The 24,335-nt window shown below is 40.5% G+C and overlaps 1 protein-coding gene across 10 annotated transcripts in view; it reads right to left on the bottom strand.

The window, feature by feature from the left end:
- The window catches only part of CNTN4 (contactin 4), a 586,961-nt gene that overhangs the window by 56,274 nt on the left and 506,352 nt on the right, over positions 1-24,335 (bottom strand). For all 10 annotated transcript variants that reach the window (XM_019499786.2, XM_019499792.2, XM_019499789.2 and 7 more), the window contains one exon: positions 5,817-5,944. In XM_019499786.2, the coding sequence (XP_019355331.1) occupies positions 5,817-5,944 (128 nt within the window). The remainder of the gene's footprint in view (positions 1-5,816; positions 5,945-24,335) is intronic.

Here is a 24,335-nt window from a genome sequence, read left to right as displayed (position 1 = left end):
TATAAATACACTCTGTGTTCTACAGATCCCCTAATGCTGTCTGCTGAACTGTTCCTTATCCTTATAGATACAATACCTGTTTTTTTTAATTTAAAGGTCATACCATACATGCAAAGTTTGCAAGAATTTGGGTCTCAAAGGCCAGAGTAGTTCCCACTTCGAACTAACAGAACACACAAAAAATGTATTCTGATTGGTTTGGAAAACCACTGAGGTTCAAAATTTCTGACAACAGCATGTTAATAAAGAGCCCTATGGGCACCTGTCAGAATTTCATATTTTTAAGCTGTCTACTCGTGCATAATACGAATATTTATTCATCTCTCTCTGGTTGTTTGCCAGAGATTTATTTTAAGCCTCTCTGGATCTGGCATAACAGACACTAACCTTCCTGTTCCTCTCTACCCTTGCTCATGCTGTATTTGACACTGTTGGCATCTCTCCCTTAAAAGTTGGTGGTTGCAAGTAAGAGTGATAGGATTCAAAAAACAAAAAAAAGAGAAAAGAAAAGAAAAACCCTCATTGTTATTGGACGGACACTGAAAGGTTAGAAAAGATGGCTTGTGATGTATGACCTTCACGGGGTGTTAATCAACGACACACGATGAGATCAAAAAGAATACAAGCATATCTTAAGGTCAGAGAACACGTCAGCTGATAAATTAGTCCTTTTGTAGACCACAAACTGAATTAAAATAAGGCATTCAGTCATATTTCCACCAAACCTATACTGTGTGTAACTTAGGGCATAGACACTCAAAGCATTTGAATGTAAAATACAGCTTTTTTGCACAGTTCATTTGGAGACTGGAAGTTTTCTGCTCATTGTACTTTTTATGGTGCGGCTTCTAAAATTGCATTTCACAGGTTGCTGTTAATATCCATGCCTTGGACTTAAGGGTATATTCTCTGCTTCATGTGCACATGTCACTCCCATTAATGCTAATGGGATCAAGTTAGAGCTGAGCAGTGAGGGAGAAAGCAGTACTTGCTAATCTCTTATGACCCTAAGAAAAAAGGGAAGGTAAAGACTGCAAAGAGTGGATGCAATACACATAAACTGTTACAATGACTAGGGGACGGTTCCTCCAACTTTCTGAGAGGAATGGAATTCCTCCAAATGACTATTCCTTTAATAACAGGGAAGAATTAGATAAGCCACAAACAGCAAAGGGATAGATCCAAAGAAGGAGGTAGGCATCTCTGAATTAGGTACACAATGCATACCCTTTAGGCACCATGGAGGGAATGCAAAGCTCAGAGTTAGGTGCCCATAGGGAGAATTGGATGCCTCTGTGCCAAAACATCTATACACCGGGCACTTCTACACAAGATGCTTATTCGAGATTAGAGCTAATTACTGTGCAGTGAGCAGCACCATCTCCATGTACAGATGCTTAATGTGCAGTGTTTGGCTCCAATCACGAGTAAGTTTGCTACCTACAAATGCAAGTAGCAAATTAACTCTTGATTACTCAGTGTCCAGTAGCGCACGTGTAGATACCTGACTGGAAGCACATTGGGTCCCTGTCAGCCGGGCAGCAGGGGGATATTGCTTCCTGGCCCTGAGAGCTGCCTGCTGCTGGGACAGGCTCCATCCCTGGAGCCCGGGCAGGCAGCATGGAGCTCCTAGCCCCCACTCTGTGATCATGATCATGGGGCTGGGGCTGGGAGATCCTTCTCTCCCAGCCTGAGCTCTGTGGTCATGGGGCTGGTACTGGGAGATTCTTCTCTCCCACAGCCAGTTTTGTGGTCATGGGATCACTGTTGGGAGATCCTTCCCACCCAGCCTGAGCTCCATGGTCCTGGGGCCTGGGCTGGGAGAGAAGGATCTCCTAGCAATGGCCCCACAACCATGGAGCTGGCACTGGGAGATAAGGCTCTCCCAGCCCAGGCCCCATGACATTGTCCCTACCCAGGCTTCAGTGGAGGAGCCCACCCTGGCAGAAGGCAACTCCCAGGGCCTTTCTCCTGACTGCTGCAGGAAGCCAATGCTGCAGGCTGGCGGAGGTGACAGCAGATTGTTGCCATGGGCAGCAAATCTACTCCTGCATCTCTGAATGTGTAGACACATACCCAGAAAAGTTTACTTTAGAGTAATTTACTCTCGAGTAAACTGCTCCTGGATTATTTGCACATGTAGACATGCCCACTGAGCAGGAAGTTGCCTAGTACTAGCCAAGAAGAAACACAGGGCACATGGGTGTATATGAAATGTTATCAGCTTAGTTGGCTGACTTGTGGCAGCAAAGGAAGTCCGTCTATCCACTCAGGATCCAAAGCTGGGAATCATGTCCCAAGGGTAGGTTTCCACAAGTGTACTTTAATGGCACTCATTCTTTTCTAAACCAAGGGAAGAGGCAGAGAGGAGGACATGAGGGTGATGCCAACCACATTTTATAGAGTGGCCTCAAGCTGTAGTTTTCAAACTGCTTTGAATCATTCAACTCCTTTTAGGTTTACTATACTGCTGTGTGCACCCTTAGGAATCCTTCTTGTGCATACCAGAAGAGTAGCACTTTGTCACTACAACCACACTTGAACCTTTCCAGCAACCTAAAAAATACCGCAGACTTGTGCCTGCCTGGTTTTTTTCTTTTTCATCCCTCCTTTTATTTCCATTTCCCCTTTTCCTGCTCTCTGCACTCCTATTTCTTCCTTTCACTGCCATCCAGAAGTTTGCCATGTAGCCCCGTTCAATAGACACAAACGAGCGTGAGATCAAAATCAGTCCCTGTTTAGCAAGACCTCATCAGTTACTCTCTGGTAACTACCCTTGTGTATGCCCTTAGCCTGGGGTAAATGCAAATCGCTTATGTCTGCCATCTTGTACTTAAAGTTAATGTGCTGTAAATTCACCACCTAGCCTACCTCACGTGACCATGCCCTAAGGAGCAAATTCTATCCTCATATGTATCCATTCAGTGCTGCATTAGGATTGAGGGGCAAATTCTGGCCATTGATGTAAAACCCAAAGTTATTTTTTTTTTCCTTTAAAGCATTACATCCCAAAGCTTGTAAAAGTAAGAAAGTCTATTTGACTCAGGTATGCTCTGGGCAAGGTCTGTGCAGTTTCCTTACCTACAGCTTTTGCTACATTTCAAGTCTGTCTCAAGTCTATCCCTGGACTGAGCTTGACCTAAGATTGACAGCCATGACTAGCTGTGTCGAACTGTGCAATGGTTTTGTGATATACACAAATGAGGGCTCATCCATTCAGATTCACATTCATTTGGCACTTCTGTCTTCAAGATTTGAGCCCAAGGGAATTGCTCACCTAACATAAATGATTGCAACCTCATGGGAATTTGCAAGAAAAGCCACTTCACCGGTGTCTTCTCTGTACCATTCCTATAGGATCTGGGTTTTTTTTATAGTGGATGGGAGAAGAAGGTTGAGAGATGGAGTCTTCTGCACCAATATGGATGGTAACAGTCTTTGTAATAAACTCCAGTTTTCAGACATAATGTGCATTTATATTCACACCTTCTCAAATTAGACCTTCCTCTAAGAGGAAGTTGTTGTCTTGGAATGGTTATCTATAAGGGAAAAGGCTTATTTACCTCCTCTTCTAAACCAGTGGGAATTGTGGGGCTATATCCTCTGCCCATTAAAATCCAAGGCTGCCCCAGCATTCAGTGGTGCACTGCAAAGCCCCCAGCACCTTACAAGAGCTGCTTGACCCTTTAGCAGTTTAAGCAATACTTTTGGCTACTTCCAGGTTTTCCAGAGCTCCCAGCATTTCACTCGCACTTATTTGTTATGGTTCTGCTTGACGGAAACATGGATTAAAATGGTCAGACACAACTTAAACACAGACCTACTTTTAACCTTAGGGACTCCCATATTTCTGTGCACAAAGACTAATACATGCATAGGCATGGGCTATTATTCAAGCTACATAAACTGGAAATGACTTGGCTACTTTCTGTTTATTTTAGTGCCTAATATAGTCCCCCATAGCCTTCACTTTAAAGTAAGAACAAAAGAAAAGTTGATGTATGAAGGAACTATTCATTATGCAGATTTTCCCATATTAGGGCCTCACATTTTAATTCCTACATGTGCTGGTCTCCTCAGTGGGAGATCTGTCTGTGCAAGGACTGTAAAATTTTGAGAGCAAAAGTGACAGGATGTTATACTGTGTCTCTGTAGTCCTTGCAGTCTCTTGGGGCTATATCTTCTGTCCATTAAAATCCAAGGCTGTCCTGGCATCACAAAGCTCCTAGCACCTAACAAGAGCTGTTCAGCCCTTCATAATCTACGGGACGGGCAAAGGGGAAGAACTGAGTACTTACCATACAAATCACAAAAGGGACAGATCATTGACTTCACTGAACCCATGTTAAATTATTCAAAGCACGAACCTGCTTAATATATGCCTAACACTGCTCTAATATAGACTGAAGAATGACAAATCAAAGGAAGAGAACAACTCTAACAGTCAAATTGGGCCATTTCCTATCCTGAGACATGGCACACATGCACATCTAATACCTTTGGGTAGATTTTGCTCCATGTAGATTCTGGTACAATATCACACACATCCACAGCTGGTAAAAAACTATGAAGAGATCTCCGGCTTCGCTAGGATCTAGTATTTTGCAACCACTTTCTTAAACCCACTCTGATTATGAAGCTAGCCCTTTAAAATTGCATTAAAACATTTTCAAGTATTCCCTGTATACCACAGAAATAATTGATAGGGAAAGCCTCAAAACCAATGCTATCCATCAATGCCAATGTACAGGAGAATTAAAACTGACAGCATTAGAGTTCTATGATTGATTTATTGCTTTGTAATCAATCTCTCCTGATTCAATATAGGATTTTCCACAAATAAGAGGGCGATGGAGAGTGTTTTATCAGTGTAATAATCTATATGCCTGTTGCCTATAATAATTCATCAGACACTGGACTGCTCATAAACAGTACATATTTTAATTTAAACCATTTGTCAGTGTCAGTGCATTTAACAAATTACAGCTTTAAATTATTTTGTGAAACATTTTAATTTTTATGTTTTTAAAATTTTTTTAGAGAGAATTCCTGGGCATATATTCAGAATTCACTGTAAAATGAAGGAAAATCAACCGAAGGTTAGATTAACAGTATTAAATCATACAATTATATTTTGGAAAATAGACTATAGTTCAATGAGAAAAATTATGCTATGTTATAACAAGATGAGATCTATTAAAATAATAGGATTTTTAAGACAATTAGACAAGTATAGAAATAACAAGAATATTTGCAGTTGAATAAACATTTACAAAGGGACATAAGCTTACTGACTTTCTGCTTATGGTAAGAAACTCCTCCCATGGGGATGCAGATTTTAAACCCATGGGTTTAACATTAAGTATATGCTTTGCTTGATTGGGACCTTAATATTCATTATAGTGGCAAATTCTTTTGAAGTGGCTACTGCCAAAAAAGAAATAGTCCGTCTAATTCAACAGTTATCTCATCCAGGAAGGCCGTTCCCATCCCATTCAATTTTATTTATATTACAAAACGTATTTACTAATATTGTCTAAGCATCTGTATTCATTGTGCCTGCAAACAGATTTTACTGTTAACATACATTCGACCTCAGAACTGGGACTCAACACCCTTCATTTATATCACAGAATTTGGCTGAAAAGGTGCTTTGTGTCAGTAGTTCGCACTCACTTCAGACTCCCATTAACTTGAATGGGAGCTTTAGAGATTCAGTATCTCTGCAGATCAGAGCATAAAAAAGCACAGAATTAGAATTTAAGATGGAGGTATCAATTATATCTATATCTATATATATGAAGGACTGTCATTACCTTTCACCACCAAACTTCCAGTGCTGCTAGCTGTTCCAAAATGGTTTGTTGCTATACAGGTGTAACTTCCAGCATCTGATTTTGTTACATTGACAATTCTAAGGCTCCCATCTTCCAAAACAGTGATTCTGGAAAGGCAGTCAGGCATGAAAATTATTTTTTTAAGGTTAGCATAAAATTCTTTCGAGTCTGCATCAATTATTTACAGTTTGAACAGTAGACAGTCCATTGCCAGTTACAGATGGGATTCAACTGATACAAATCTCTTAGGGCCCAGTTCATACATACTGCATGCATCATTTACACAAGGGCTTTTTTTTTCTTCTGTATCTTCACTTGAGGGCAACTTTAATTTACACACTGGCAATTTGTGCAGTTTGAAGTGAATCTGTGCTTTCATACTCAGTGCTCACAATGACAACTACAGCAACATGTGGTGCGCAAGCTACCTCTAACAACCTAGAGATACTCACTGCTACTGTAAGAGCTTTCACATACTACATTTTGATTTGTGTTCATTGATTTTTTTTTTCCCTGCAAGTTTTCTAATGTCTGTCCAAGTGAGGGTGCCAAACTCAGGATGCATTTCCACATCCCAAACCCATGCACAATGTACACTTACCGGTCATGTGATTTAACTGTACTGCTCTTCCTTGTTAGCCAGTCCTTTCCATTAACCCCCTCCCCTTGAAAAACACCTGCCGTGTTCAGGGGCGCACAAGAATCGTATAGCAAGGGACAGTAGAAGAACCGAATGCAGTGAATGGATTCCTGCCCCACTCCCTTCCATTTATTACATTAGTTTTGTTCCAGGACTAACTGCAGGGGCTTTTTTATTGTATCATAGATCACTCATTTTCTTTTTCACTGCTGTCACTCTGACTTAAAATAAAGAATATCCATATTCTCTATTGCAAAACTCACTGCATCATAAGATAGGTCCATGAACTGGGGCACCAAAAAGTGTGGAGAATATTATTGCATGTGCCTTGAGACTGCAAGTACTCAGGCTTGTATGGTGTTTGGTTGACACCTAATTCAGGATGCAAAATGCAAATGATTTACAGTGCAGCGACTCTGAGGAAAGCTGGCACCTTCTTGTATGCTGTGGGGTTACTGTCACCCAGCATCCACGAAAACTCATACACTTTTTCAATGAGCATTTTGCTTGCGGATATCTGATTTTCTGTTACAATGCTCCCAAGGTCCTCCTTCAAGTGTGTTTGCTCTCTCTTTCTAAAATTAACTCTTCTGATATCTTGTATCCCTAATCATACTATGCGGGTGATATCTGTTAAAGCACAACCATGTCTGTCTGTTGCAGTAATTCTGCCAACCCACAAGAAAGACCATGTTTCAAGATTCCCAAAGCATTTCCCTCCCTTTGAACCCTCTCCAAAGGAGACTTCACACCAACGCTATTGATTCGACTTAGCAGCACGGTGCCTTTCCCCAAGTCATCGCCTTTTCCTTCTTCACTCAGAGACCATAGGAATTTTCTCTGCTCCGAGCTACCATGATTTGGCCAACATTCACAGAGCTGAATGAACCTTTCCTGTGTAGAGTAGATAAGACAGGACAATACTCTTCACTAAAGCTGAACTATTTGTTTTCAGTGACCCAGTTTTGGTTAGCTCAGATTATCCATGAATTCTGATTGAATCCAGCACAGTTTTTGTCTGAAAAATTTTTTTTGGAGAGGAAGGTGAAGTGACAGCGGATTGTGGTCCCATAGGATATTCCGGGGTTGGATGTCCTCAGTCTCTCCTGTTGATGCTATTCCACTTCATATACATACTTAAATATTACTGAAGCGGTTACTAGAATCCAAGTTCCACCTCCCAGGGATCCCCGAACACACAGACTACAGAGGAGTCCTGCTTATGCTGCCTTGACCATTCAGTATTCATGCCCACTTTTAGCCTGGGGTTTCTCAACACAGACAAGCTATGACTGGGCCTCCCACCACCCCATGGGAAACTGCTGGAAACAAACCCTGAAAACATACCGTTTGGTGTTAGATTATGCTGATTTTCTCCCCATGCTTTGGTTAGGTAGCAAACAACAGATAATGGCTCTGCTCCTTTCTGGCTAAAGCATGCGTGTGAAATGGGTGTGGAGTTGTGACCCAGTGAGAGGGGGAAAGAAAACTCAAGTCAGACTGCACATCTGATGGTGAATTTATTTCAAATCTGTGACATATTTCCATTCATATGGGCTCTCTCGTACGTTCTACTCCCAAGAAACAGTGTTCAATCAACACGGTTGTTATAACTGATTATTGCATTCGTAAAAAAAAATATTCCTAAAACGTACAGGTCTCTGCAAACAATTTAGCTTTGTTCAGTAGCCTTTTCTGAACCTATGGATGATCTTTTGCATAGTCCCAAACCAGCTTAAAAGGAGTTCATGCCTGGTAATCTGTTAGAAGAAAAGACAATTGCCATAAGCCAAGTAGGAACGTATTTCACGTCATCACTCCTTACAGAACGTAGAAACTAAGTATTGTGGCATGCAATAAAATTCACTTGATGTAAGGGATTCCTGATACAGTTGATGCCCTGCCGTTCGAAAGCGCTGCCTGCTAATGATTGTCATGACCAGATACTTTGGGAAACTTCTTGGCAGCATGGTATGTGCTACTCAGGTGGGTGTAGTCAATTTATTTTAGTCAGAAACAAAACTGATTACCATTTCCATTGCACTGCTGGTGACAACAGCAGATGAGAAGAGATTAGGTGTGGTATATCATTACATATTTGCTATCAATGCGTTGCAGCATAAGCCCCCTGGAGAGAGAACACATCACACATTGCCCAGTGAGCTTTCAGGCCTTTCTTGATTTAGGATCATTCAAAGATCTGGTGAGCTTTACTAGAAAATAAGACAGAGATATCTGAATGCTCTTTCCAGAAAAGTGTGTTCAGGATTTCGAAGGAGCGTAAGCCATTATTCATCTCTGTTGATCTCCTCTCCAGCTCGATGGACATCTGTGGTGCTCCCTGTCACTCTAAAGTCCACAGTGAGCAGGAAGAAACATTGTAGAGAGGCAAGAAACATAATAAAATAGCAATGGACATTACTATCAGTGTGGTGATTTAGAACATAAGTTGGGGGTCTGGAAGGGACCTTCTGTATCATCAGCTCATCACTATCTATTGCCAGCAACCATAGCATTCAAGTCCTTGCTTAAATTCAAAAAGCCTCATCTTAAACATAGTTTTATACTAAATATTGGTCCCCATTAGTTCTATTAGCAGCTGTTCCAGGATCTCACTCCTCCAATGGTTAGAAAAACCTTGCTCTAATTTCCAGCCTAAATTTTGTTAGTTTGTACCTATTTATTTTTATGCTCACACTGCCCTTTCTCCCGTGGTGTGTAGCTCCTGGCAGACAGTCATCCTCCCAGCCTTCAGTTTGCTGGGTTAAATACATCCAGCTCTTCTAGGCTCCACTTGTAAACAGACTCTGCATTCTCCTGACCATCCTAAAAACATTTGTTCCCATTTTAATTAATCTTTTTTGAACATGAGTGACCAGAAATATACTCTGCCTTCCAGTAAATGTCTTACTGACGCCTTAGCCAATGACATTAATTATCTCTCTAGAAATACCTTACTTGATACATTTTAGGACCACATTTGCTTTTTCCTTGCTTGTATCACACTGCTGGCTCCTAGCCATCCTATGATTACTATCATACTCAGATCTTATTCCTCTTCCGTTGGTATTTCTAGTAGACAAGCTCCCATCTCATAGGAAAAATTATTGTTGTTAGTCTCCAATTTCACATTTATTAAAATGTGCTTGATTAAATTCACTGATTCTCTTTCTCCAGTCCTCAGTATGATCTATTCCTTCCTGCATGACAAACTGATCCTCTTTCCCAACCTTGTGTACTCGGAACATTTTAATAGCACTTCTACTTGTGTGCCAAAATCATCTTTGACCCCTGAGTAACGCTGCTAGCCAAGCCCACTGTTTATCAGTTAGGCTGTTCCTTACTCGCCTAACAATTTTTGTTCTTTACTAAGTCATAGCTAATTTCTTAATTTTCCATTATGTGAATACGGCTGCAAAGAGCCTTCCTGCATCATAAGCAAGCCACCTTCCTGCATCATAAGCAAGCCACCTTCCTGCATCATAAGCCTACCGCAAAGTGTTGTGTTGGATGTAGATAGAAAGAGAGAAGAGACTTTGCAAAGGATATTTGCACCCAGTGCAAAAACATGAAATGCTTTAAGAAGGCACCAAGCATGACTCTTCAGCAGATGGCAGCCAGGCAGTAAGGAGAGGCACAGCAGATTTCTTTGCAGGAAAATCTTGGGAGAGGCACAGAGGAAGTTGAATATAAGCCGGCCAAGCTACATATGAAAAGTCAGGAAAAGGAGGAGAGCTACCTGCCTTAAAGAAAAGTGTAGCTGTGTTAAAGTGCAGTAGAAGTCCTGTTGTATATTTTTAACTGGAATCCATCATTTCAGTCAGCTTTTAATCTTTTGTCGTGACATCTATGGCTGTGTTCTTCTTGTCATTTATTACCATGTGCTCATATTCGCCTGGCCCTTTCCCAGGTGGACACCCTTGGGAAATACTTCCTCTGGAGGGATCAAGATGAGTTCAAAGCACATCTGTCCAAGGCATTTATGGAAAATTCTCCGGAGTCTGCACAGTTGGATATGACAGCTACCGACAGGACTGCAGTCACTGCTGAGTCCAATGAGACATTTCATTCATGGGGGGCAGCGCTGAAGCCAGGCCTCATGTCAGTTGTCACTGTACGTGCTCAATGTGCACACCGAGGAAGCAGCCACTGCCTGAATTAATTCACGTTCGGGGTTAATGCATGGAGCCAGCTACAGCAGTGGCAGTGATCAGGGGCTCCCGTGCAAAGAAATGTGCGCTTCTGGGCAATGTGTGTGAGATTCTGTGCATGAAAACTGTCTGCTCTCTGTGCAAGAAGGAAGGAATAGTGCAAGATGTCCTAAGATTAGTACTAAACCCTCCCCCTATGCCTCCGCCCTGGCTGCTGCTGACACATATGTGGCAACGAAGTGCAGAAGGCAAGAAGCAATTCATCAGTCTTCCTCTAGTTATCAGGGATCTTCCAATCTCTTTAACCTGTACTATTGCAGGGGGAGATAACCCAAGAGGATAACCCAACAGGTGCTTGGTAGGATTTCATAGATCTCATAGACATTAGGGCTGGAAGAGACCTCAGAAGATCATCGAGTCCAGGATAAATAACAGTGTATCAATAGTAGGGTTAGTAATGCATGTTGCTTAACTAGTTTATGGATTTTACATCAGGTTATGAGTTTCTAGCAGCTCTCCAGTAACTAGAGAAAGATGGTACGTTACTACTTATCCACCTCTCCATGTTGCCATGTATCGATGTATGGATTGAATAAACTGTATAGTGAAATACAGGATTTTGTCCATCTACTGCTGTATCCTAAATCTCACTGTGGCTAGAAACAGCTACTTCCAGAAAAGCACTTGTGGCTGCTATTCATTTCAATTTTTAAGAAAGCAAAAAAGTTGAAGATGTTCTTGACCTGCACTAAATTAAAAGCAACACAACAAAAGCAAGCTCAACAATATTCTCCAGTCCAAAAAAAGGCAATCCCACCCACCCCTCTCCATCCCTGCTTCTCTACAATATACATTTTGTCTATTAAATTGAAGTCCATGTAGTAGAAGGTAATGGGTAATTATTTTAACTCCTTGAAATGTGCTTTGGGTAGCGCAAAAAGTAGGATTGACTTCTGTTGATTTTTGCTGCTTCATAAATTTTCTTTGTGTATCCACATTAAGTGAAGGAAAAGGCTCGTTGTAGGCCACTGATGGCTCTCATACTGCTAATTAGATTGAAAGAAAATATTTCAACATCTCTTGATCAACCACTTTAAGCAGTTTGGTTGAAAATGTTCTTTCAAGATGAGAAGTTCAAATTAAATGAAGCATTGTTCACCATACTTTGTTCTCTAATATATCCACTAAATACATTTTATAATTAGTTGCAAAGAATGATTTGAAAGTAAAGCATCATTTTCCATAAAAGCATGTATTACTGGTAATGAAGAATCAAATGTCAATTGCTGAATATTTTCCCCCCAAATTGCATAGTTCTATAAAACTACTTCAAAGCGGAAAGCGAGGGGAAAAAAGTAATATTCTTTGGACACAGTGTGTTAATATGGCCAACTCATTTACTGTACAGTAATAGAGGCTTAGTCACTAAGAATGGCATTAGTAAATGTGAAGTTTTCCACTGAGCTCTATCAAAAATCAATGCTAATTATTTTTCAGTCTCTATCAATCATTATTTACACATTCCGATTAATACATATGGTAGTTTATTCTCTACTAGTCATCCTTTAATTTCAGTAGCATTTGGATCAGGGCCTCCAAGAATTATACTTAGTGTGAAATCTGGATTGGAAAGGCAAAAGTCTCCATCCTAATTCACCAGACTATAATCACTTTGCTGATTCCCGAAAAGCCTAATAATAATGAAACCAACAGGTTCATTCCAACTTCATATCTTGGAAAAGACTGCCAGATATATCCTTTTTAGCAATCTTCACCACTTCCTTCTTCTTTTCTCTCTCTCTCTAAAGTGCTTAGGTATTTATAAGATTTGAATATCCAGTTAAAATCAGTATTAGAGGACCATTACAAGACAGAAGCTCATATACATTATTTAAGTGGTTACCAGAAGTTTTCAGGAAATGACTATGGACATGGTACAGTACTATTTAGTCTCAGGGCTATGATGATAAAAAAATATTTAGAATGGATCCAGTCCCTACTCAAATCAATGGGAGTCTTTATATTGACTTCAGTGGATTATGCCATAACTCTTAAATATAGATATTACCACCAGCTCTGAGATTATAAATCAGACTTTCCTCCTGCATGGCTAGTTGAGCTTAAGGGAACACTGGACTGGAAAATGTCTGACACATCCAGCTCTATGAAGTAGACATGAAACTCAGAGTTGTGAAGGTGACCTATTAGGAGAACACCTTCTATTGACTAGGAAGAAGAATATGTGAAAAATTAGCCCTTATTTATTTGCTGAATTAAAGACAAATATTGGTGATATTGGACTTGATTCAACAACAACAACAACAACAGTGGGAAGTTGGGTTTGTCATGCTAGAAGTTGATTTCTTGGTTTTTCAGAATATAGAACTCAACATTTCCCTTTCCAGCTGGATATGGCCCATTAATTTTCACTGGTGATAAATATTTAAATCAAAAACCTCTTTCAAAAATGTACTGTGACAAGATCTGCTAAAACTATGTCTTGTAACACAATCTATAAGACCCTCGTGCATCAAGCTACAGCATATTCACTGGGGAAGTGCAAAACAGGCTGCAAAGCATTTTCATAGATGAACTATTCATTTTTAGGATGAAACATCCTTGTTTAATACTTTAAATGCCCTCTTAAAAGACCTGGACATTCCCCCTATGAATCAGGCCACCATGATAGCATACTTGGGCATGGTAAGTCACTTTCTTCTTAGTACACAGTTATGACTGTGTATATTCCCACTGATTCCAACATGTATTCCCATTGATTTCTAAAGCCTTTGCAGAACTGGACCCACAGAATCTGCCTCTGTCATATCATGTATGTGACCACAAGATATAATATTCAGTACTGTGGTACTTCAGTACTATAATATTATTTACAGAAGGGAGTGTAAAAATAATGCCAAAAAATTGATTAGATAGTCTAAACACATTTTGTGGTCCTTACAGAGTACCAGGAGGTTGAAAGATTCTGCTGAAGCTAATTAAAAGTCCTCCTTGTTCATGTTCATAATTTTTTTTTTTTTCTTTAGAAGTCATTTTGCTGCCCAGGTGAGATTTTCCAGGGTCCAGCATGGATGTACTTTATGACTTCCAAATTTAAACCATTTGATTTGATTTTGAGCATGCAGGTTCTCTGCTAATACCTGTGTCAATAATAGATAAGGCAAATTGAAAATGTAAATCTGCTATGACTTTTCTATAGGTTAGTGCAACTGACCTACCTGAAGGCTGCCTTTTAATAATTGATACTATCACAGAAAAGCCAAAGAAGATAAAGTATAAATTTGAAAATAAAAATAAAGAGGGAACAAGGTACTTCAGCATCCTTCTATCCCTAAAAGAGATCATCTTATCCTTAACATATTACATTATCTGTAATGTACAGAAGCTGTTGGTCTTGGCTGTCAACTAGAGATTTTAGATCCACAGAGAATAAGAACATATCTGGAATTATGAGATAAATTGAATCTGTGTTTTTTAAAATGAGGCTTTGGGTTCTAATCATTGAAGAGCTGACCTTGTCATTCTTTTAAATCAACCTCAGTCTGGTGACGGGGAACTTTTAAAAATGCTGAAAATAATTCCCTCCACCCTGTCTTTTTAGTTTATTTTATTTTTCTGCACCCGCAGCCAATGATAAAAGTCACAAGCTGAACACTTCCTGTCACCCTAAAGAAGAGGTCTCTCCCCACATTGCTATGTGCATAATTTTCATGACAGGTTCTTGTTGATGTTAGACTGCCAACGTGATTGTGAATGCCCTTTAGTATTTTGAAAGTAAAATGAAGAAGTGCCTTGAGGCATTTGCTTGGCATGGACCTTGGCACGGACCTTGGAAAACAGAATACACAAAGGACAGTTATGGACCAAAACCTATTTAAATATTTAACACTAGCATTTCTAACAGCAGTCAAATATGGTGCAGAGAGTAACACATTTATCAAGGGCCATTACGTGTCCCATTGAAATCCAAGAGTATTGTCATCAATGCTCTTGTTGATCCAACACTGGGGTGGGGTGGAAATAATTTTGTAATCATGTCACAAACCTGAAATAACTCCATCAGGCCTCAGAGCAAGGTGTTTGTATAATTGCACTATTCATTTCAGTCAAAAAACACCTTGGATCTGTCGTGCAATTTCAAACCCCTTCCGCCCCCCAACCCATGCAGTATTCATTTGTTCTGACAAACCCAGCCTTGCACTATTTACTATCACAGCCTGTTCTTAGAAGTATATTAAACATAAAAAAAAATAGTAAGGGTCCAGGAACTAAATGTAAGAGTTTTGCTGAGAGCCAGGGGTTGATAAGCATTGCTGGTATCTTCCAATCCGTTGGGAAGAGAGAAGCCCTTATGTATGTTAAGGTGACATGCAAACTACCAACAGATTTCATGCTGATGTATTTACTATTACAAGGGACATGCGGTTGCACTGATAGCTGAAAAATTAAAATTGAGCAAGTGATGATACTGCAAATATTCACATGCACATTGAATAAGGTATGCCTGCCTTCCCTGCTAAACTGGTGGAAACACATGGAGTGTGAATGGGGTGCAGGGATGTGGCACATGGTGCGGCATTAGTACTGTTACATCCGACATGAAAATAGTATCAGGTAAGCTCCTGGTCTTTTGGATTATGTGTCTCTTCAGAGCAGAGTACTCATTGCAATTAAATGGCAATTCTTCTCTACAAACAGACATATTAGTACTTCTACAATGAAATAAGTTATGTTGCTGCTTATTTGATAGTATTAATATTTCAATTTATGAAATACAATAATATCTTTACTTGCTTCAGCTCTTGATTAAACACATAAATCAGAAATATTTCATGCTTAGCCAAGTGAATGTTTTTAATTTTAGTTCCCCAGGAAACAATTTTTAGGATGTCTGATCCCTTTTCTGTTACAGGGAGAAAAGATGTCTTAGAGCAAGCATTTAAATGAATGTCAGTTGGAAGAAACAACAGTGAGTGCAATTTCAGATAAAACTACCATTGATCCCTCCATGTACAGCCTTTGTGGCCATGGTTGACATGGCTATTGAAGAGAGACCGTGGTGACACAGTTCTTCTAAAAGATAATCTGTCTTCTGTGGGAAGATTTAGGTTAAATGTACCTGTGAAAAACAGTGTATTTCAGCCTGTGTGATGAATGGCCCCCTAGCCATCCTCTGGAACCTTAGGGGAGAAAAAATTCATGGATCCAACAAACCCAACTGACCAGAAAGCACATCTGACAATTTATTTGTTCAGTCTCTAACCATAATTCTATAGACAGCAAAGGGCCCCAACATGTTTTGAGCAATTTTTTAAGCCAACTCTGGACCTGATCATGCTATGAATTCAATCAGGTGCACTGCATCATTTCTGGTTTTATGCATCTCAGTGTGCTTTTATCTCATTACTTCGTAATGCGCTGCCCTTTTCCTAATATTCATCACTGAACTAACTAGAGGACTGAGATTATTAAAGTGATCCCATGGAAAAAAAAGGTTGAGACATTATTCTACTTCAGTAAAATAAAAACGCCAAAATATTTATAGGGCTGATTATACACTTTTTGCTAGTAAAAGCTGTTCATGGTAATGTTCCCACTGAAGTCAGCGAAACTCTCCCTGAGTAACTGCTTGCATTTATGCCTATTGGAAGTACTTTGAGACCAGGACCTTGTCTTCATACATGATCATAATGTTTCTTAGTCTGATTAAATGGTGCATACGCGCTTATTTATCACTGTTGGAAAATCAGTCACTAGTGAAGTGAGGTCAGAAGTAAGAAGCAGAAAGGATGTGATTAGGGACTTCATTCTGCACTTTTCTACCTAGTGAGCTGGTGTCAATATTGGGTCCTGATGGACAAATCCATATTCTATTTAACGCGGTGTGAGATCTTCCATGGAGTTAATCAGGGCTGTATTACACCCTGAGTCTAGGAAGGGCACTGCTCTTTGACAGCGATGAGCGCTTCCCAGGTTTGAACTCTACCAAGTGGCACGTAGAAGACGTGGCTGAAAAACAAGTGCATCTTACAGAATAGGTTTTCACAGCTGTACAATGCCCTACCTAAAACAAATATCTCAAGCAGAGATTTTAGGTCATGACATGAGGAGAATCACAGACTCCATGAAATCCACTAGTGACTTCATTATTGTTGCTTGGAAGACACTCAAATACTGCAGCGATTAGTGGCCATAAAAAGCCCAAAATAGAGCAAGAGATAAACAGATCATGGGAAGAAAACAGTCTTGTAGACTGGGCTAATTAAATAATGCTGATGGGATGCCTGGATTTTAAAGCAGCTTTCTATACCACATAATATTTCTGTCCAATTTAAAATCACTGTGGTAATTTAGCTGTCACATTAGGTATGACTACAGTGCAGACAGCTTGGGCTAGCACTGCATTAAAACGTATTTATTTTAAAATCAAACTAAACTCATAATTGAATATAAACACCAGCGCTAGGTCACCTACTACTGCATTAGGTGAATACAGCTGTCTCCCTTGAAGACTTGTTAGTTTTCTAGTAGAAGACCCCGCAGATCATCGGGTCTGTCATCGGCTGGACCTGATGATCTGTGAGGTCTCTTCCAGCCCCTACGAGTCTATGAATCTAAGAGAAGATGCAACAACCTCAGCTCCTCCAATACACCCAGTAAAAGGATAGGGTTTATACTGCAGACACTACAGCCTGCTACAAAGTCTACTGAAATCAGCAGCAGTCTTTCCATTAACTTTGATGGGCACTAGATTAGGCCCTTGCTTAGCCATGCCAACGGGCAGGTCTTTTAACAGTAATACCACATTAACTAAACGCCTGAAGTTTTAGACTCGAGACGTCCCTCTGTAACTTCTTAGATCTTCGTGGCACCCTAGTTCAAGACCGCTACATTTCCCACAGTGAGTGCCTCTCCTTACACTTTGTGGCACCCTGAAAAGGATCTCATAGGGTGGCAGGGCACCTCTGAGAGCATGGCAAGAGGTGGGGCTCGCTGCCCGGTGCCGGCAGAGGATGCTTGGTGTGCAGACGGGAGCTTGGTAGACGCCAAAGGGATCCAGCTGTCCCGACAGAAGGTGCAAGGGGGTGACAGTGGCTGCTGGTACATAGGTAGGTTCTAGGTAAAGATGGCAAGGGCATAACATTGGTGTGCTTCATTCTCCTGCCCCTGCCCTGTCTATTGCCGTCTCTACCCAAGGGTGCGAGTGCAGCCCCAGCTGCCTCCCTGGGGACTTGGATGGTGGTAACAGAGCCACTGTTCCCCATAGCTCCTTCTACCAGCTCCACGAGCGTGGGAGGAGCAGGGGAATGAGCTGGGCTGAAAAAGGAGGGCCCCGTGTTCACGTGCCTGTGACAGACTGTGCTACTCTGAGCACAGGGCAGTTGGTGCAAGGGCTTCCCGTGGGCGCAGGCTATGCTTTACAGATCAGCTTATTCCTCTGGCCTTCCCATGCTCCTGGAGCTGGTGCAAGGGCCTGTGAGAGAGACGCCCAGAGCTGCTATTTTATAAACAAAACACATGGGAACTTATTCCAAGGTTTAATAGTCATCTCTGCTCATCTCCTTCTGAGGTGACAGGTATTTTTTCTATTGCATATATTGATAGCTGGATGGGAAAATAACCTGGGAAGAGCTGTGAAAGCAGCCAAGCAGTGGGCTACAATGGGGAGACACTTGGCTAGAGATGCATTTTTGGAACATGTACATAGTCCAGATGTGGTGCTTTGGGGGAGGGAGGTTGGACCTCCAGAGAGATGGAGCTCCCTACATGGCTCAGGTCTCCAACATGCCACTTTGTGTGTGTGGATGGTGCCTTCACTGGATCCTATGAAACCAGTGTGGTTCTCAGGGGATCCACATGTTCTGGTGGCTGCCCACCCCATTTCTGGTGGGGGAAATGTCTCCCTACTGAATTGCTATGAAACTAAGGATTTTTTTTTTTCTTAAAAAAGAAAAAACAAAATATTTTATGAAATCAGTAAAATCCTACCCCTGGTCTGAGTGATATTAGGGATATTTTAAATGCTGAATCAGGAACAGTCAAAGATGGTTGTAAAAGATCAGATCAAATAAAAGCAAAGGGCCACTGTCTGGCCAACACTGATGGAAATTCTCTTTCATAATTTGTTCTGGTGACTCAGTGTCCCCACCAAATTGCTACTATTACAAAAGCAGTAAATTAGGATGCTCTGGGATACACCGCTACTTGTATGGTTTGGTGTAGTGGGCTCTGGTTGTGGCCTGAGGCCACAGAAGGTAGAAAAAAGTTGTACTAACATAAAACTTCAAGTCTTTCTAATTATCTATCATGTAAGCCTGCATTTATCTTGTTACAGTGAAAAAAGTAGCAATTACTTTTTTTTTTTTCTCTCATGTAACCATTCATACCTAAGTTTTGATACCTTGCAATTCCATTATAACAATGCTCTCTAGGGCTGGGAGAAAAGTTCATTAACAGGGTTGTCTATACAAGGGTTAGTCAATTTGCTGCAACATAATAATAATAATAATAATAATAAAAAAAAGGTTCCTGCTATTGGGATTGTTAAAATGGGGGTTTGTTATAATGAGATTGACCTATATTTAGCTCTTGGAGAAAGCAAAATGCATTTCCTTCACTGAAATGAATTGCTGTGTATGAACTTACTTCCTCCTTATTACAGAATTTTAAGTTGCAAAGTTGAGGAAAACATAAGCTATATTTTTCCAGGTTTTTGTTAAGAGGAATTGAAAATATTATTCCAAGTAAGGACAGGGAACACTTATTTTTTCAAAGTAATATATTCTTAAGAAAAGAGCATAGGGCAGATTTTTGCCATGTGCAAATCCAAGCTGACTCCACTGAATTAAAACCATATCAACTGACATTAGTCAAGGATCTTGTCCCTTATATTTTGTCTTTCCAGAAAAGTTAAAATACCATGAAGCTCTTGTTCAAATGAATCAGCTTGATTCCAGCATGTAATAGTATCAATATACATGAAGATCTGTTGTATCTTCATTTTTCTTTCTTTCCTTTTTTTTTTTTTTAAATGAAATGCATCTTCAGAGTATTAGAACAAGTCGGAAACTGATATATGCTCATTAAACTGATATAGGAAGAAATGGGATGGGAGGGGAGAGGGCAGTATTTACAGCTATTAGAGGTTTCATGCAAGTTGCTTTAAAATGCCCTGGGTCACAATTCAAGTATAAAAATATCTCTGGGTTATCAAAGAGGAATAATTCTCTACAAAAAACAAATCTTCCTTGCAGGAAGCTGATAACAGGGGGGAAAAAAATAAACCAAATGGTGCTAAGACCCCCAAAGGAAAAATGAAAAGAGAGTCATGCAGTGAATTTTAAATAATAGAAAACCTTTTGTGTGATCTCCCTTCCTGCTGATAATTCTTTATGCAAATGATTAAGAAATTTAGGGAGACTAGTTCATGAAAAATAAATGTTTGGGTAGGCCATTTGAGGTACAGCCATGGAAAACTCATTTGTCCTGGCTTTCACTGGGGCGTGGAATGGGGCACGTTTTGTCATGAATTGAGCGGTGGGGGAGGATTAATTTGAGTTGTTAAGGGTCTGGTATTTCCAAGTTCCCTCATTTTGGTTCAAATCAGTGGGAAATGAGAGCACAGAGAATAAACAGGAATGCTTTGCTCCTCATGGGATCACAGCCTTATGGCACAAACTTCCCGGTTTATTTTTATCCATAGAAAGTTAAAAATGTCTGTCTGTCCCCAAACTGAAAAGGGAACTTTGGGCTTTGGGAGAAGGGGCTGATATACAATTTAATATCTGCTTTGGGACAGGCACACGCAGCAGTCTTCATGGGGAAAAAATATATCATCAGGACCACGTTCCTTTTCCATTACCTGGAAATCCTGAAGGATTTCTCTGTCATCTATATGGCACGGTGGGAGCTGGCACTAGAATTGAATACATCACCACAGTAATTTATATTTTAATTTGCCCATACGTAGAGGCCAGTGCTAAGTCCTTTGTACAACCTAGGCCTACTGCTGAGCGAGCTAGAGCAGAGCATCATACAGGGAATTATTTCATATAGTCTCTATAGTCTCTTACAAGCAGTTCTTGTGCTGGCGTCATGTTAACCTCATGGCGGCAGCATGGAAGCATAGGAGCTTGGAAACTGGCCCTGGGAAGGTTTGTCAGACCTATGCAGATAGAGATATAGTCACCACAAGTACATTTTAGCTGGCAAGGAGCAAGCCCCGGTTTGGAAAGGCTAGTGCCCACACGTGAACCCTGGATGCATCTACACATGTGCTTTCCTGCGGAGTAATTAGCTCCCCAGTAAAGTGTCACAGTCTACACGTGTGCCGGTATTAGGGCACTGTAAATTAATGAACTCTGCCATAAAATAGTACTGTCAGGACAGTACTATCTTACAGCAGAGTAAATTACTGCACTAAAATGCATGTGTGGACCCTGACTGTAAATTGTGCCCGGTCAGCCCGGTCAGCCGGGGGCCTGCTTTGTGCCTGGCTGCTGTCCTAGGCGCACATGTAGATGCTGCACCCGGAAGCAGTTTCCTTTGGCTCAAATAGCTCCCGAGTTTATCGCATCACATTAACTGCATGTGTAGAAACATCCGCTCTTACCACGTAAAACCCACTTATCTCGGGTTTTGTGCAAGTGAAGGGAATTTCACACCAATATTCTACGATGTTTTACAAATATGACTTCATTCAACTTCTCTAAAGTCCAGCGGGATCCTTAAGACTACCCGTAATTATCGTAAGAGATAAGGTGTGGGCAGATGTAACACTTCAAACGGATCTGAAACATTTCAAACACTTCAAATGGATCTGAAACATTTCAAAGGCCACCAGTATTCATGTACGAGCCCTCCGAAACATTTTCAAAGCAACTGAAATGATTCAAAATAGGCGCTCTGTCAAATAAATATTGTTTGGGAGCGTTTCCCTTTTTGTTATGGCTCGACGGAGACAGAGGATAAATGATTTTCCTAAGATTTCAAGTAGAGTCACTGCTATCACAACAAAGAGGACTCAAGAATTGTGGCTTCCAGCTCCCCGTTCCAACACCCTTACATGCTGAAATCATAACTTTGAGTCCTACGTGCCGAAGAATAGGCACTTCGGAATGAAGAACACAAAGATTAAATGAAACCCATCAGAAGCTTGTAAAAAAACATTATTTTCTTATGAGGAAAAATATGTACATGCACACAGATTTTCTATGCGAATCAGCTGCTGACACAAACCATTTTTGGAACCATTCGCGAGATTAGAACAGAAGCAGTAAATGCATCCTCAGCTTATTTGTTCCAGCTGATACCATCTGAATAGAAGCCCAAAGGCATAGTCTTTCAAAGATAAGACATTCTTTTGCTTAGTTTCAACGAAAAATGCCCAGGGTACAAAGACAGATTACCCACTCCACTCATAATTGACATTAACGTGGCTCTTAAAGATGCAAAGACACATTTTAAATTACTTGAAACCAATATTTAAAAACTTATCCAAAAAAAATAGCACAAGTTTGCTAGAATCTCTGAGAAGAGTCTTTTTGGAATCTTCCCCCCCAACAGAATAATTATTTACTCTGATTTTAAATTTATTCAAGCTTAACTTGAATGTAACATCATGATTTTTTTTTTTTAAATAGGAAAAGATTAAAAAAAAAATTGATGTTATTTTTTTTTCCTGCAAAATGCCTAAAAGTTACTAAAATCAGTTTCCTTCAGTGAGGGGATACATTCACATCAATCTAAATTTGGATTGTAGGAGGCCAACTATATTGGTCAAGAATATATACATTTCTCCCTGCCAAATGAGGAGAAAAGTTCCTCTGCATCGCTGCAGGAAGAGAGGTTTTTTTTTCCCCTTCTCTACAGAGCGCTCACACAAAACAAGTAATACATTAGCCTTATGCACACAATACATTGGGATCGGTTTAATGATCACTGAAATGAAGGCTCTTCCAGCATGGAAAGCAGCAGCTGCTTAACAGCGCACAGCTAATGATATGCAGGGGGTCTGGTAGGTGGGCATGGGGAGCCTCTCACCATGCTTTGAAGACGGACCATGCCTGTCATGGCTACACCTATGCTCCTTGAAAGCATGGTTCTGCTTCAGAAGAGCCACAGCTGAGTCCCGACTTAAGAAACCCGTTGACAGCTTTGGGTGAAACTAATACTGCAAGGTTAGTCATTGCCTTGGCTAGGTAGGCTTATCTAGCATCCAGCTTCTGTCATGATGATGATGAAGCCAGAAGGCTCTGCATTTGCATAAAGAGTGACTATTTCATTAAATCTCCTTTCACCACGCTAAGAATAATTTGCACAGCACGCTCAATACCAAACCGTCTCTGACAACATGCAGGACTTGACGGGGCAAAGGTGGATGCAGCCTGTCAGCTCAGGGTCACTGCTTGAAATATGGCTCAGGTTAGTATTAAAATCATTAATATCTGAAAAGACTTCTGTAAAATTAACTGATCTGTGATGAGTCCCATTTTGACAAGCAGCGACACTAAGGACAAGATTCATGGCTTAACCCCTGAACTTGAGCAAGAGAATAGAAGGACTGACGATATCTCCTCACTGCACTGGGTGCAATTCCTAATTCATCAGAGACAGCCAAATTTGAGGGGCTGCCACTCCTCCTGTACAAGAAGGAACAGCAAAGGTGGGAATTAAAAAAAGCCTTGATCCTGCTGCTGTATACCCAGAAATGGTTTGAAGGATTACTGTCTTCATGGAGCAACAGGGAACCAAATATGACATGATGTATATGTTGCATTACATGCCGCCCCTTACTTGGGATTGACAGAGAGGTAGTTAGCTCCGGTAGTCTGAAGCTAGGCAGAGGGCAGGGCAGTATAATACCTTATAACTGGTTCAGAGAAGAATGAGCTTTCATAGGCTATTGCCTACTTTATCAGATGCTATGAATGGTCTTGCAGAGCGTGGGAATACTACGTAGAAAGGAATCAGGTCATTTAAATACCTAGGGGAAAGGGGAAGAAAGGAGGAGAGGTCAAGGCAAGCTGACGGTGCCACATTGCCCTACTTTCTGCTTTGGGATTGACGGTATTGCCACACTTGCATATAAGCAATCAGTTGGACACCTCAGGTAAAAACTGGACACTAGAGTCTCGGACAGGAAACTCTTCCCTGGCCTGTCCAGTTCAGAGGTTAAAGACAATTGATTGGGCCAGGGCACCACTACTGCCTGAATTATACTTCTTGTAGACCTGTATTTTTAGAAGTATCAACATAACCCCTTTTAGAAACAATTTTCAAATTAAAAAAAAAAGTTAAAAAAATTACTGAACTCAAATGACAAGGCTTTTAAATTTATTTAAACCCCTTTGTTTCCATCCTGCAGCTCTGCATTTTTTGGTAGGATGAGAACCCAATCTGGCATTTTTAATAAAGTTGTCTTTAATGTTCAGTGTTGATAATACTGACCTAAAACAACTATTTGATATAGAGAGAGAGAGTGGCAATAACTAGGTCTTTATGAAGAAATACGGTATCTACAAAACCACAGAGTTTTTGATTAACAATATATTCAAATTATTACAGAAAATTAGTCAGAATGTCTTTTTTTTTAGTTAAAAAAAAATCCAAGGGAACTGTGTCCCTCCAGTAATGCATGCACACACCTTCCATTAGCGTTAATTGGATTTATGCGAATGTATCAAAGTA

The sequence above is a fragment of the Alligator mississippiensis genome, chromosome 12 (assembly GCF_030867095.1).
Source record: "Alligator mississippiensis isolate rAllMis1 chromosome 12, rAllMis1, whole genome shotgun sequence".
NCBI lineage: Eukaryota > Metazoa > Chordata > Crocodylia > Alligatoridae > Alligator > Alligator mississippiensis.
Note: the sequence above shows the minus strand (reverse complement) of the source record. Positions and strands in the feature narration are given on the sequence as shown.